The sequence below is a fragment of the Heterodontus francisci genome, chromosome 11 (genome assembly GCF_036365525.1).
Source record: "Heterodontus francisci isolate sHetFra1 chromosome 11, sHetFra1.hap1, whole genome shotgun sequence".
Taxonomy (NCBI): Eukaryota; Metazoa; Chordata; class Chondrichthyes; order Heterodontiformes; family Heterodontidae; genus Heterodontus; species Heterodontus francisci.
This window is the reverse complement of record NC_090381.1, coordinates 111,093,898-111,108,780: the sequence shown is the minus strand read 5'-3', so window position 1 is coordinate 111,108,780 and position 14,883 is coordinate 111,093,898. Positions and strand designations below refer to the sequence as shown.

General features: G+C 43.5%; 1 protein-coding gene across 4 annotated transcripts in view; it reads left to right on the top strand.

Moving 5' to 3' along the window:
• LOC137375466 (AP-2 complex subunit mu) overlaps window positions 1-14,883 on the top strand; it is a 72,650-nt gene that overhangs the window by 36,872 nt on the left and 20,895 nt on the right. For all 4 annotated transcript variants that reach the window (XM_068042753.1, XM_068042754.1, XM_068042756.1 and 1 more), the window contains exons 5-8: window positions 1,046-1,181; window positions 3,468-3,609; window positions 10,719-10,838; window positions 12,015-12,150. In XM_068042753.1, the coding sequence (XP_067898854.1) occupies window positions 1,046-1,181; window positions 3,468-3,609; window positions 10,719-10,838; window positions 12,015-12,150 (534 nt within the window). The remainder of the gene's footprint in view (window positions 1-1,045; window positions 1,182-3,467; window positions 3,610-10,718; window positions 10,839-12,014; window positions 12,151-14,883) is intronic.

Sequence of the window (14,883 nt, the reverse complement as noted above, 5' to 3'; positions counted from 1 at the left end):
TGACTTTTTACAGGCGAGTGGGACCCTGTTTCATTGGGTTCTGGATGCAGATACTCCCTCCATTTCACACAAGTATGCTAAATCAGTGGAGTGAGTGGAAGATTCAGTTTCTGCTTTAACAAAAGTGAGGAAGGCAAGAGTGTCATCTAACGGGAGCTTATTCCAGTCCAACAGCGCTATTTAAATACTTGCCAGATTTAAAAAATATAATGTATTTGTAAAATACATCTTCTGCAGCCATTCAGTAAAATAATGCAGCTACGTTGGTCTGGTACTAGAAATCTAACTTTTTTCTGAAGGTGCAATTTCCTAGAGTCTTTAATAACTTGTAGTGACATAGTCGCAATGGAAATTATGGGATTGTTAGTGTTAGAATAAATTTGGAGAAGTTATATAACAGGACATTGCCTGTCAGTGTAATTGCAATCCTTGCTTTAAATGTCGCTGTAACTGGGGCTGTTGCATTTGCCTATGTAAAAGTCACTGTACTTCAAAGTAGTTAATTGCAGACAAAGTGCTTTGAGACCTTTTGAGAGACATGAAGAGCTGTATCAATACAAGTCATTTATTTTCAGTGTTGCACCTGCTCTCATAGCTAACTTGTTTTCTCCTTTTTTTAATCAACTCTTCTGTGCACTGACTGCTTGCCTGTTAACCCTGTGTGTGGCGCTCCTGGTTCTAATCCTGCTGTAATACTTTCTCTTTCTCCACCTGTGACTGGCGACCTGATTTATAGCACCAGGTAGGAGAATCTGCCTGCTTCTGCTTTGCTTATTGGGGGAGAGGACTTTAAAACTGGCTGTGGAAATGTCTTGAATTATCTATCTCTGAATCTAGTTTTCTAAAGAAGTGGGGGAAAGTCAGTGCTGAGACCTTGTACAGTGTAATGTTATGCTGTGGGTTTATAGCCAAGTTACTTTGATTTAATCGCAATTGACTGTTCTGCCAATGTGTTTGTAACCTGGTGTCACTTCAAATATTTTTTTTAATTGGAGTTCAGTTCTAACCCTTAGAATTGAGATCAGGCAAATATTCCTTATTCCAGACTAAGGAAGAACAGTCACAGATTACGAGCCAGGTAACTGGACAGATCGGATGGAGACGCGAAGGGATCAAGTACCGTCGAAATGAGCTTTTCCTGGATGTTTTGGAGAGTGTCAATCTGTTAATGTCACCTCAGGGTATGTAATAAATAGGTGCTGCCGCAGTACTGTCGAGGGGTGAAATTGAGTAGTTCCTTCCCCATTCATCTGTCAATTTTGACACACCACCACACCCCCTTCTCCCCCGCCCCATCAGCCCCAAGTACTGACATTCTTCTGGGGAATATTTCATGAATACATCTCTGTACTTTGTTGTAGACCAGCTATTGGCTGTGAGAAGCTGGACTCTGTTGTTGCCTGATACCCCATCCTGCACACATTTCAACAGGATAGTGGTCAGAGGGGGGTTGGCTTCTCCTCTAGTCCAGGGCATTTTTAAAAATTATTCGTTCAAGGGTTGTGGATGTCACAGGCAAGACCAGCATTTATTGCCCATCCCTAATTACACTTGTTACAGTGGTGAACAGCCTTCTTGACAGCCAAATGGCTTGCTAGGCCATTTCAAAAAGCAGTTAAGAGGCAACCACATTGCTGAGAGATGTATATTGGCCAGACAAGCTATATGCAACAGATTTGCTGGAAACTGAACCCAGACCTTGCTAATCTGCATGATTCTGTTATTAATTTCTTTAACCAGTTAAACTATTGGAAATAATTAAAATATTTTTCATTGGGCTGTTTTCCCCCCCACCCCCAATGTTGGCTTCAAAGGATTTTTAAAAGTGAATATTTTTAAATTCATCTTGCGTAAATTTAGTCGAGTTAAATACAAGTTGATCTTGTCCGATGTGAATGATCTGCTCATTGCAAGTCCCAGGATGTTGAACTTTGATTTGTTGATATGAATTAAATTAAGGTTTTCATTGGCATTTAAACTGTTTTCCAGGGAAGCACCTTACTCCATATGTATACAGAGATGTAAGACTAGGTTTTCTCAGAACATTATTCTACATAACATTTAGTTAGTTCTGTAAGTTGGCAGAGCACATTCTTAATTCCACGGCTGTTATAGTATCGCTGGGGGTCCAGCTAAATTTATTCGATATCACAGTGTCAAATGCATGACTCAGCAGAACAGTTTCAGCCAACCTATGGTGTGCAGTGCAGTCTTCTGGCCACTGCTTCCATCAGCCCAGGACAACTGAACCTTTTAAGTCGCACCATTGGTGTCTTCCCCATCCTGCTGGCACTCACTTAGTGGTGACCAGAAATAGAACCGGCTGCTGAGGCAGGAGAGAGAGGCGGAGCTGAGAAGTGAGAGTTGGGCTGGGATGAAAGAGAGTGAGCAGAGACTGGGGATTGGTGGTTGGGAGATCGGGACTGGGGGTGTGGGAGGGGCACAGTTAGAATCCTTCACTGAATTTAAATTGATCCAAAGCTAATTTCAGGCAGCTGTCAGGGCCACCTTTATACAAAAACAAACTGAGGAGCAATGTGGGGGTCTCACCCAGAAATTGGTATATATTGCACCTTTTCATGCCCCAAAAACAGGCGAAACGTGTACTAATTTCTACCCCAGTTTGTCCAGATAGCATTTACTGAATGTGGCTCACACCAAGTGCCAGGATACCAAATCAAGCCCATTATATTAGTTTGAGTATGATGCTTGTTTTAAATAAATGCATATTGCTGGAAATACACAGCAGGCCAGTCAGCAACTGTAGAAAGAAAAGGCATGTTATAACATTTCAAGTGATGTACCCATCATCAGAACAGATCAGTGAGCAAGGCTGCAATTGGCACTGGATGTGTGTGGTGTAGATCTACATGAATTAGGACTTGTGTACGTATGAGCTTGGGTGGCTGGCAAGTCTAGTGCTGGAGGAGTTATGCCCAGAGGCAGCAACAGCATAGATGAAGGTTTCAGTGGTGGTGAGAACTGAGGTGAATGATGTGGAGGTGGAAGAAAGCAATCTTGGTGACGGTCTGGATTTGGGGATTTGAAACTCAGCTCAAGGTCCAGTTAAAGCCACATCACCTGTGCTGAAAGCATAAAATTAGAAAACGTATTCACCAAAGTGTTGACCAGTAGAGAGAAGAGAAAAAGCTGCAAAAACTGAAGATATGAAATTTAAGAAAAATTTGCTGGGAATTTTCCTCAGTTGAAAAGAGGATGAAGATTAATTTCAGATGAAAGGTCTGCATCCGAAATGTTAATAGGTCTTTCCCAGGTGCTCACAGACTTCACACTGTTTCCAGTATTTTTTTTTTTATTTTAGCTAATTGTTTTAGCTAATCTATTTTGTACTTTAAGATGTCACCTGTTGTAACGGCTCCCCCGCCCCCTCCTCCTGAGCTTTGTGGGGTTTTTTTTATTAGGATGTGTTGCTTCCCACTGTGAAACCTGTGTGTGTTATGTTTCAGGTCAGGTTCTAAGTGCTCATGTCTCGGGCAGGGTAGTAATGAAGAGTTACTTGAGCGGAATGCCGGAGTGCAAGTTTGGGATGAATGACAAGATTGTTATCGAGAAACAAGGCAAAGGAACTGCTGACGAGAGTGCGAAGAGGTGAGGAATAAGAAATACGTTTGACTAATAATCCAAACTGCGTGTAACTATCGAGCCCTGGCAGTTTTGTACGGGCAGCTCTCTCTTTGCTGGCTGATTTGTCCTGTGTGAAATTTGACAGTATGGAGGTTTTGAAAAGACTGTTCTTAGTATTCCTTCATTGGTAGATAAATCCTAAATCAGAAACCCAAAATCTGTTAAAATGAGGAGCATATGGTATATGATGTTTAATAAGTTTTACATGTGGTCCCGGAGGCTCCATATGCAAATCCACGTGGTCTTTGAAGATAAAAAGCTTGGCCATCCCTTGGCTAATGGATGTTTAACAGCAGCCCAAGGAGTTGTGCCTGTAGCAGTTTGCTTCCAAGGTCTGTGCATCTCTGCCAAGAAGAAAAATCAAAACTACTTGTCCCCCTGTAGGTTTATTTTTTGGCTTTGTTGAAGATGGAGCCAAGTCACTTTGTTGCTTATGGTTCATGCATACATCTTGGACAGTCATTATTGCAGAAATCTGCAATATCATGTATATTTGGCACTTTAGTGGGGAGGTAAAAACAGTGAGAGTTTCCAATGTCTGAGATTGAAACATTCCTCTAATCTGTATCATGGTATTATCTGTGAAAATAGGAAATTCCTTTGCTGCCATATGTATCTAAGCAGACAGCTGAGTGACCTTCACTGCCTCTACTGAGCCAGCATGAGAAACCATGTTGAAGTACCTGGCGATAGCATACCGATGGAGAGATCTTTAGTTTTGTTCACATTTGCCTTTATTCACTCAGTTGAAATGAGATGAATTTTGAGCCTATGTCTGACCAGAGATCTGCCAGTGGTGGGATGAGTGGAAATGAGTTGAAGGTACAGGAGAATACCTGGAGCAGTTTAGGAGTCATTTGAAAATGAGAGGTTTTAAATTGTTTACATGAGGGTGAAGGGAGACAGTGCTGTTGACTGAGGAAAAAACTGATAGGTGAGCACGATTTAATACAGGAACGAGTAGATAGCTGAGTAAAACAAGTTACAGTTTATGGAGGAGGCCGAATGCAAGGTATTAGAAAAATTGAGCCCAAGTGGAGGAGCAGCAGTTGAAGAGGACTGTGTAGTTAACTGCATCAAAGACGGCAGGGAGGTTCAATGCACAGAGGATGTCATTCACTACTTTAGGTAGGGGAGTTAATGCTGCGAGCAGAGCAGAAGGCTAGGCTGAAGGGATTAGAACACTTAGTTCTGAGAGAGCCAGTAATCTGTTGGAGAACCATCCAGGGGTATGGAGGTTAGAGGTGTGGAAGGGGGGGGGGTGGAATTGATGGGTTGAACTCCTCTTCTAGAGAAGAGGGTTTTGATGGCTTTCAAAAAAAATGGGTGGGCCTTAAGCCATTGACAATGTCAGAAAGAATGGAGGCCAAATAGGAATTGAGTGGAGAGGGGATCAAAGGAACTGGATGTTTGATGTGACTCCAGGTACTTTACCTTCAAGTTTCATTCAATTGGTTGAAGTGCTCACGATTCTCATTAATCGAGCAATGTGCAATCGAACAAGTCAAATATATCAATACAAAAGCAAAATAACAAGGCTGTTGGAAATCTGAAATAAAAACAGATAATGCTGGAAATACTCAGCAGGTCTGGCAGCATCTGTGGAGAGAGAAACAGTTAACGTTTCAGATCGATGACTTTTCATCAGAACTACTACTTGAGTATGGAGGCTGGTAGGGTCGGAGGTGAGAAGGGGAACTAAGCTTAATAAATAATTGAGTAGCTACATATCCATTCTGAGGTTGAGGTTTGGATACAGCCTGCACTGTGGCCCAGATAGTTTATGTACAAGCTTGTCATCTTTAGATCCACAGTGTAAGGCTTTCACTTGGTGCAAAGGGAGAAACCTGGAACATAGAACAGCACAGTACAGGCCCTTCGGCCCAGGATGTTGTGCCGAACCTTTAACCTACTCTAGAATCAAACTACCTACATACCCTTCATTCTACTATCATCCATGTACCTATCCAAGAGTCGCTTAAATGTCCCTAATGTATCTGCTTCTACTACCACTGCTGGCAGTGCATTCCACGCACCCACCACTCTCTGTGTAAAGAACCTACCTCTGACATCTCCCCGAAACCTTCCTCCAATCACCTTAAAATTATGCCCCCTGGTGATAGCCCTTTCCACCCTGGGAAAAAGTCTCTGACTATCCACTCTATCTATGCCTCTCATCATCTTGTACCCCTCGATCAAGTCACCTCTCATCCTTCTTTTCTCCAATGAGAAAAGCCCTAGCTCCCTCAACCTTTCTTCGTAAGACATGCCTTCCACTCCAGGCAGCATCTTGGTAAATCTCCTCTGCACCCTCTCTAAAGCTTCCACATCCTTCCTATAATGAGGCGACCAGAACTGAACACAATATTCCAAATGTGGTCTAACCAGGGCTTAAAAGAGCTGCAGCATAACCTCGCGGCTCTTAAACTCAATCCCCCTGTTAATGAAAGCCAACACACCATACGCCTTCTTAACAACCCTATCAACTTGGGTGGCAACTTTGAGCGATCTATGGACATGGACCCCAAGATCCCTCTGTTCCTCCACACTACCAAGAATCCTGTCTTTAAGCCTGTATTCTGCATTCAAATTCGACCTTCCAAAATGAATCACTTCACACTTTTCCAGGTTGAACTCCATCTGCCACTTCTCAGCCCAGCTCTGCATCCTGTCAATGTCCCGTTGCAACCTACAACAGCCTTCCACACTATCCACAACTCCAGCAATCTTCGTGACATCGGCAAACTTGCTAACCCAGCCTTCCACTTCCTCATCCAAGTCATTTATAAAAATCACAAAGAGCAGAGGTCCCAGAACAGATCCCTGCGGAACACCACTGGTCACCGAGCTCCATGCTGAATATTTTCCATCTACTACCACCCTCGGTCTTCTATGGGCCAGCCAATTCTGTATCCAGACAGCCAACTTTCCCTGTATCCCATGCCTCCTTATTTTCTGAGTGAGCCTACCATGGGGAACCTTATCAAACGCCTTGCTAAAATCCACGTACACCACATCCACTGCTCTTCCTTCATCAACGTGTTTTGTCACATCTTCAAAGAATTCAGTAAGGCTTGTGAGGCATGACCTGCCCCTCCAAAGCCATGCTGACTGTCTCTAATCAAACTATGCTTTTCCAAATAATCATAAATCCTGTCTCTCAGAATCCTCTCCAATAATTTGCCCACTACTGACGTAAGACTGACTGGTCTATAATTCCCAGGGTTATCCTGAACAAGGGAATAACATTTTGCCACCCTCCAATCATGTACTACTCCAGTGGACAGTGAGGACGCAAAGATCATCGCCAAAGGCGCGGCAATCTCTTCCCTTGCTTCCCGTAAAATCCTTGGGTATATCCCGTCTGGCCCCAGGGACTTATCTGTCCTCATATCTTTCAAAATTTCCAGCACATCCTCCCTCTTAACATCAACCTGTTCGAGCATATCAGCCTGTTTCACGCTGTCCTCACAAACGACCAGGTCCCCCTCAACCTTAAGTAAGCTTCCTTCTTCCTCTTGACTAGCTGTTCCACATCTCTTGTCATCCAGGGTTCCTTCACCCTACCATCCCTTCCTTGCCTCATCGGGACAAACCTATCCAGCAGTTGCAGCAAGTGCTCCCTAAACAACCTCCACATTTCTGTCGTGCATTTCACTGAGAACATCTGTTTCCAATTTATGCTCCCCAGTTCCTGCCTAATAGCATTGTAATTTCCCCTCCCCCAATTAAATATTTTCCCATCCCGTCTGCTGCTGTCCCTCTCCATGACTATAGTAAAGGTCAGGGAGTTGTGATCACTATCACCGAAATGCTCTCCCACCGAGAGATCTGCCACCTGGTCTGGTTCGTTGCCAAGCACCAAGTCCAACATAGCCTCCCCTCTAGTCGGCCTATCTACATATTGAATCAGGGAACCTTCCTGGACACACCTGACAAAAATTGCTCCATCCAAACTATTTGCACTAAGGAGGTTCCAATCAATATTGGGGAAGTTGAAGTCACCCATGACAACAACCCTATTACTTCTGCACCTTTCCAAAATCTGCCTCCCAATCTGTTCCTCCGTGTCTCTGTTGCTATTGGGGGGTCTATAGAAAACTCCCAATAAAGTGACTGCTCCTTTCCTGTTTCTGACTTCCACCCATAATGACTCAGTAGACAAACCCTCCTCGACGACCTCCCTTTCTGCAGCTGTGATACTATCCCTGATTAGCAATGCCACTCACCCACCTCTTTTACCTCCCTCCCTATTCCTTTTGAAACATCTAAACCCCGGAACATCCAACATCCATTCCTGCCCCTGTGATATCCAAGTCTCCGTACTGGCCACAACATCGTAGCTCCAAGTACTGATCCATGCTCTAAGGTCATCACCCTTATTCCTGACACTTCTTGCGTTCAAATAGACACACTTCAACCCATCATACTGGCTGCAACTTTGCCCTGTCAACTGTCTAACCTTCCTCACAGACTCTCTGCACTCTGTATCTGCCTGTTCAACAGCTACCCCATCCACTGATCCGTAGCTCCGGTTCCCATCCCCCTGCCAAACTAGTTTAAACCCTCCCGAAGAGCGCTAGCAAACCTCCCGCCCAGGATATTGGTGCCCTTCCAGTTCAGATGCAACCCGTCCTTCTTGTACAGGTCCCACCTTCCCCAGAAGGTATCCCAATGATCCACATATCTGAAGCCCTCCCTCTTACACCAGCTCTGTAGCCACGTGTTCAGCTGCACTCAGTCTCTGTTTCTAGCCTCACTAGCACGTGGCACCGGTATCAATCCTGAGATTACTATCCTGCTCGTCCTGCCTTTTAACTTCCAACCTAACTCCCTATATTCACTTTTCAGGTCCTCATCCCTTTTCCTACTTTTGTCATTGGTACTGATGTGTACCACGACTTCTGGCTGCTCCCTCTCCCCCTTAAGAATATCGTAGACTCTATCCGAGACATCCCTGACCCTGGCATCCGGGAGGCAACATACCATCCGGGAGTCTCGTTCGCGACCACAGAATCTCCTGTCTGTTCCTCTAACCATTGAATCTCCTATCACTATCGCTCTCCTATTGTCCCCCCTTCCCTTCTGAGCCACAGAGCCAGGCTCAGTGCCAGAGACCTGGCCGCTGTGGCTATCCCATGGTAGGCCGTCACCACCCCCCCCAGCCGTATCCAAAACGGTATACTTATCATTAAGGGGAATGGCCACAGGGGGTCCCTGCACTGTGCGCCTATTCCCTTTCCCTCCCCTGACGGTCACCCAGCTACCTTTATCCTGTAACTTAGGTGTCACTACTTCCCTATAACTGCTCTCTATCACCCCCTCAGCCGCCTGAATGATCCAAAGTTCATCCAGCTCCAGTTCCCTAACGCGGTCTGTGAAGAGCTGGAGTTGGGTGCACTTCTCGCAGGTGAAGTCAGCAGGGACACAAGTGGTGACCCTTACCTCCCACATCCTGCAAGAGGAGCATGCAACTGCCCTAGCTTCCATCCCCTCTGCTCTAAATTGACAGAGATTAAGTAAAAATAAAGGAAAACCTTACCTTACCAAACCCTCCACACAAGAGTCCTTTTTCTTTTTGGTTAGAGGAGGAGGATGGGTGGGAGACACTACAAGTGTAGTGTTTCGGGTTTAGCCACTGCCCGAATATATAAGTTCACTTACCCAGCAGTCCCCGTGTCTGCGTCCGTCGATTCGCTAGGTAAGTACTTTATACTGAAACTTACCTTCCCAGCTGCCCCCTGGCTCGCACTCTCACTGCTACCGCTGTTCAAAAAGGAGTAGACCATTCAGCATGTTGAGCCTGCTTCACTGTTCTGTTGGATCATTGCTGATCATCTATCTGAGCACCACTTTCCTGTCCTATCCCCCTATCCCTTGATGTCGATATCTGTCTTGAACGTGCTCAATGATGGAGTTTCCACAGCCCTCTGGGGTAGAGAATTCCAAAGATTCACCACCCTCGGAAGAAATTCCTCCTCATCTCCGTTTTAAATGGCCTATCACTCATTCTGAGACGATATCCTCTGGTTCTGGACTCACCAGCCAGGGGAAACATCCTATCTACATCCATCCTGTCACGCCCTGTAAGAATTTTGTTAAGTTTCAATAAGATCACCTCTCATTCTTTGAACCTCGAGAGAATACAGGGCCATTTTCCTCAATTGCTCCTCATAAGATAATCCCACCATCCCAGGGATTAGTCAGGTGAACCCCCGTTGCACTCCTTCTATGGCAAATATATCCATCCTTAGATGAGGAGGCCAAAACTGTCCACAGCACTCCAGCTGCAATCTCACCAAGGCTGAATACAATTGCAGCAAGACTTCTTTGCTCCTTTACTCAAACCCCCTGCGATGAAGGCCAGCTTACCATTTGCCTTCCTATTTGCTTGCTGTACCTGCGTGCTAGCTTTTAGTGACTCATGAACCAGGACACCCAGGTCGCTTTGGGTATCACTTCCCAGAGTGCCTCCATTTAAGAAATATGCTGTCTTTGTTTTTTTTTCTACCAAAGTGGTTAACTTCACACTTATTCACATTATATTCCATTTGCCATTATCTTGCCCACTCATTTAGGCTGTCCAAATCCCCTTGAAGCCTCCTTGCATCCTCCTCACAACTTGCATTTTCACCTCGTTTTGTCATCAGCAAATTTGGAAGTATTACATTTGGTCCCCCATCCAAATCATTGATGCCGATTGTAAACAGCTGTAGCCCCAGCACTGATCCATGTGATACCCTGCTAGTAGCAGCCCGCCATCCTGTGTATGACCCATTTATTCCTACTCTGTTTTCTGTTTTTAACCAGTTCTCAAACCATGCCAGTATATTACCCCCAATCCCATGTGCTTTAATTTTGTTCACTAGTGTGGGATCTTATCAAAAGCCTTCTGAAAATCCAAATACACCACATCCACTTGTTCTCGTTTATCTATGCTACAAGTAACATCCTCAAAAAAAAAGCTCCTAACAATTTGGTCAAAAATGATTTCCCTTTCATGATATTTAACTTGGTCTGTATTTTTTAATCAAATTATATTTTAAATCTGGATCCCTCTTTTTATTCTGCAGTGGTAAACAGTCTATAGCAATTGATGACTGCACGTTCCACCAATGTGTACGACTCAGCAAGTTTGAATCTGAAAGGAGCATTAGTTTCATTCCACCAGATGGAGAATATGAACTCATGAGGTAAGTACCCAGCAATGTGCAGAACAAAGAGGGGCAGTGAAAGCATGCACGGGGACTGGCTTCAGATTTCCAAAGCAATTTTGTCTCATTTATTCAGCTGATTCCTAGAATTGGACTGCCTTTTGCATAGTAAATGAATGCTAAATCCCACTTGCTATGTAAAATATTGGATTTCAAATTCCAGTAAGTAACTTATATTCAAGGATATATGATCAATCTTTCCCTTTTCCCAGCATACTCAAGATTCAGTTAGAGATTTAAGATCCATAAATGAGTTTGCCTTTGGCTCATGTACTCCAGTCTAAAAGATATTACTAATTAACCAGCCAGCATTAATTACGATGGGATTGGAATTCAATACTGAAGTGTTGGTTAACTCCTACTTAATAGAGCCATCAATGAGGAAGTCGGACACAGATGCGTTAACTAACACCATTTAACATCTATGATACAGTTACTGCCCATCACAAGGTAATGAGGATTTAAGTGGCTGGGCATTAAATACTAATCTGAAGAACCTGAATCATAGACACTGCAGTCATTTCCGTTTAGCAAAATATGGGTGATCAGATGGGCTTTAATTAATAATAGTTACGTCTGCAATCTAAGATTACAGCATGGCTTAGCAAAGTTGGGATTACAGTTTTGTATTCAGTATATCGTTGGTAAGTTCCAATATTGAGGTTTTCCCTCTGACATGAGCATAAGATGTATAACCTCCCTTGCATAACAATGACAGCAATGCATTATTAGTCTATGCATCAGGCTCAGCCCTCCCATAGCCAGAGTAATGAGGTTAAGTACAGATGAGGGTGATATTTTAGCTCTGTTATGGAGACCCACCATTCCCCACTGTATCTAACCATCTGTTGAGTCACTCTAGTTACTGCCTTCACTGGCAGTGATTGAAAGTGTTTGACTTGTTGGATGTGCAGTCAGCGTTATCTACCTTCACCAGCAGTGCTTTGCTCTGCTGATAGTAACCCATGAGGCCATTAAATAGGGTTTGGTATCACACATGATGATTTGGAAATGGAGCAAGAAAATTTGTGTTGGCTTCAAGCCTCTGTGATTTGAATAACACATGCCTCTAAACCTTTGAGAGCAGGGTCGAGAGGAGAAAACAGTGTTCATTTATTTTGGTCTGTTTGCAAAAGATTGAATTGTTTTCTTCAGGTACCGAACCACTAAAGATATCATCCTGCCATTCCGTGTGATCCCATTGGTAAGAGAAGTAGGTCGCACTAAACTTGAAGTGAAAGTTGTGATTAAATCGAACTTCAAACCATCCCTGCTGGCTCAGAAGATTGAGGTGAAGTATTTCTAAACCGCTTTACTGTTTTCTCCTGTTTCCTTAGCATCTTTGTGCACTTCCTTACAAGCTCTGGGCAACTAGGTATTGATCTCTCAAAAGTACAGTATAATAGATATAGCTCACTCTGTCAATCCAGGCAAGGTTTGACCATTTTTCATTTTCCTGCAATGTTGACACACTTCCTTAGTCAAAAGGTTGTGCATTCAAACCCCAGTACAAGACCTGAGTGCACAATTTAGGCTGATAGTTGTGACAGGAGTACTGCATTGTAAGAAGCGCCAACCCCCAGATGTAATGTTAATCTGAGGCCCTATCTTTTCTGCCCGTTCAGTCTGTTGTAAAAGATCTCCGTATCCTGGCCAATGTTTGTCCCTCAATCGTGCCACCAGAACAAATAACAAAATAAGTTGCACTTATACTGTGCCTTTCACAACCACAGGATTTGACAAAGCACTTTACATCTAGTGACATGCTTTTGAATTGTGGTCACTTGTAGGAAAAGCAGCATCCAGTTTGCGCACAATGTTCCCACAAACAACAATGAAAAAAAAAAACTAGATTATCTTCAGTGAGGGATAGATATTGGCTGGTACACTGGGGGAGCGCTGCTGCTCTTTAAATAGTGTCATGGTATCTTTTACATTTGTCTGAGAAGGCCGACAGGGCATAGGTTTAACGTTTCATCCGAGAGAGGGACCTCTGACACTGCAGCACTCTCTCACTGGAGTGTCAGCTTGGATTATGTGCTCAAGTTTCTGGAGTGGGGCTTGAAAAGACAACATTCCAGCTCAAGTGAGAGTGCTACCATTGAGCCAAGCCCAGTACCATAACTGGTCATAATCTCTTTGCTGTTGTGGGACTTTGCTGTTGCAAATTAGCTGCCGTATTTGCCTACAGAACAAGGGCTGCTACTCTTCAAAAGTATTTTGTTTGTGACGCCCTTTGGGGTGTCCTGAAAAGTGTTAAACAAATGCAAGTATTTCTCCTCTTCGTTATAATTCATAATGGAGCATTTTTCCAGTATTCCTGCCAATGTTACTTGACCTAATGAACACCATCCCTTTGGAAGGGTATCAAGTTCTTGGAGAGGGTGCAAAGGAGATCTACCAGAATGGTACTAGGGATGTGCAACTTCAGTTTTGTGATGAGAGACTGTAGAAGTTGCAATTGCTGTCCTGAGAGCAGAGAAGGTTAAGGAGAGATTTAATAGAGGTGCACAAAATCATGAGGGGTTTTGATAGAGTAAATAAGGAGAAACTGTTTCCAATGGCAGACAACTCCGTAATTAGAGGATGCAGATTTAAGGTGATTGGCAATAGAGCCAGAGGGGAGGTAAGAATTTTTTTACGCAGTACTTTTAGCCCTCTGTCGAAGGGGGCACTTGATTTGGTCATAGGGTAATTTTGCCAGTATGTCACAGTTTTGAGGGGTTCATAGCAAAGATCAGTTGTGTGATGTGTTAGATTTGCTGCAGGATAAAGTGTTTCAGGAAAGCTGTATTAATTGTGTCTGAGTTGAAGAGCTGATTTTCTATTGGTTATTAATCTTAATCGAGAAGTGAGTCAGGACCTCGCTATAATAATCCTAGCCGCACTCTTTGATTCTGAATGTCTAGCATTCTTGGCAAATCGCGACATTTTGATTTCGCTCAGTCTCCATAAACGTTATTGGTTCCATATGTTGGGAATCAGCATATGTTGGGAAGGAGCTGCAGACAGTTTCTATTTCTTGGCAGCTGCCTGGGTTCACAGACTGAAGCCAGATTGTACATGCTTTGCACGCTAAGTAAACTTCTGTATTGCTGCCCCAAATGCTGTTCTTTAGTTTATTGTGTGATCAGCTTCACCTATAAGATCAGCATGAGAAGATGCCATTCATCACATTGAAGCTCATTCCTCTAGTGCTTTTACTCTCCCATCTAATTGCATTTTGAATAATTGCCATGTTTTGCCATTGTTACCCTACTTCCTGGATTACTGAGTTTCTGATGCTTAGATCTTGCATGCATGCTCAGGGTGTGTATGCATGCTTGGATCCGAGGGTTGGGTGGGTGGGTGTTTTAGACATGAGCATAGCTGTGCTGCTTGCTGTAACTGAATCGCTTGACTCGCAGTCACTAACGTTCTGAGCCTCCATGGATGAGGCAGCAAAGAATTGGCTATTACTCTTGTTGGCCCTTGTCCAGTGATATCTACTGAAAAATATGTTTAAAAGTCAGTAAGGGTCAAAATTGGCATTAATTAGGTTATCTGTTGCAGCTAAGTAATCTTAATACTTGCTATCTCACTTTCTTAAGGCACCATAATGTTTCAGTACTTCCAGTATCAGACAAGAAGACAGAGGTTTACAGTTATCTGAATATGAGCACCCTTCTCCAGCTCTACTGATTATTGAGGGGACTTGCTGCTAAAATAATCCCAGTTTACTTCTTTTAAAACTAAGATATGGATGTCTAATGTTTTGGCTTCATGGAGGGTATAAGTGCAATCTGTGGAGTTTTCGGGTTGCATGCAAAGTTTAATTGCATTCAAAATATGCATGTTTCTCTTTAATTTTTATATCTTAAGTTGCTTATCTCAGTGTTCCGATTTAAGATGCATCCACTGGCGCGTTAACAGTGCTAAAAACAAGTCTTTCTAAACCTCCGGGGCTTTGAAATTCAAATGGAACAAACCAATAAATAAGTACGAATAGGGCTATTTACCAGAATGGTACCAAGCCTGAGGGACT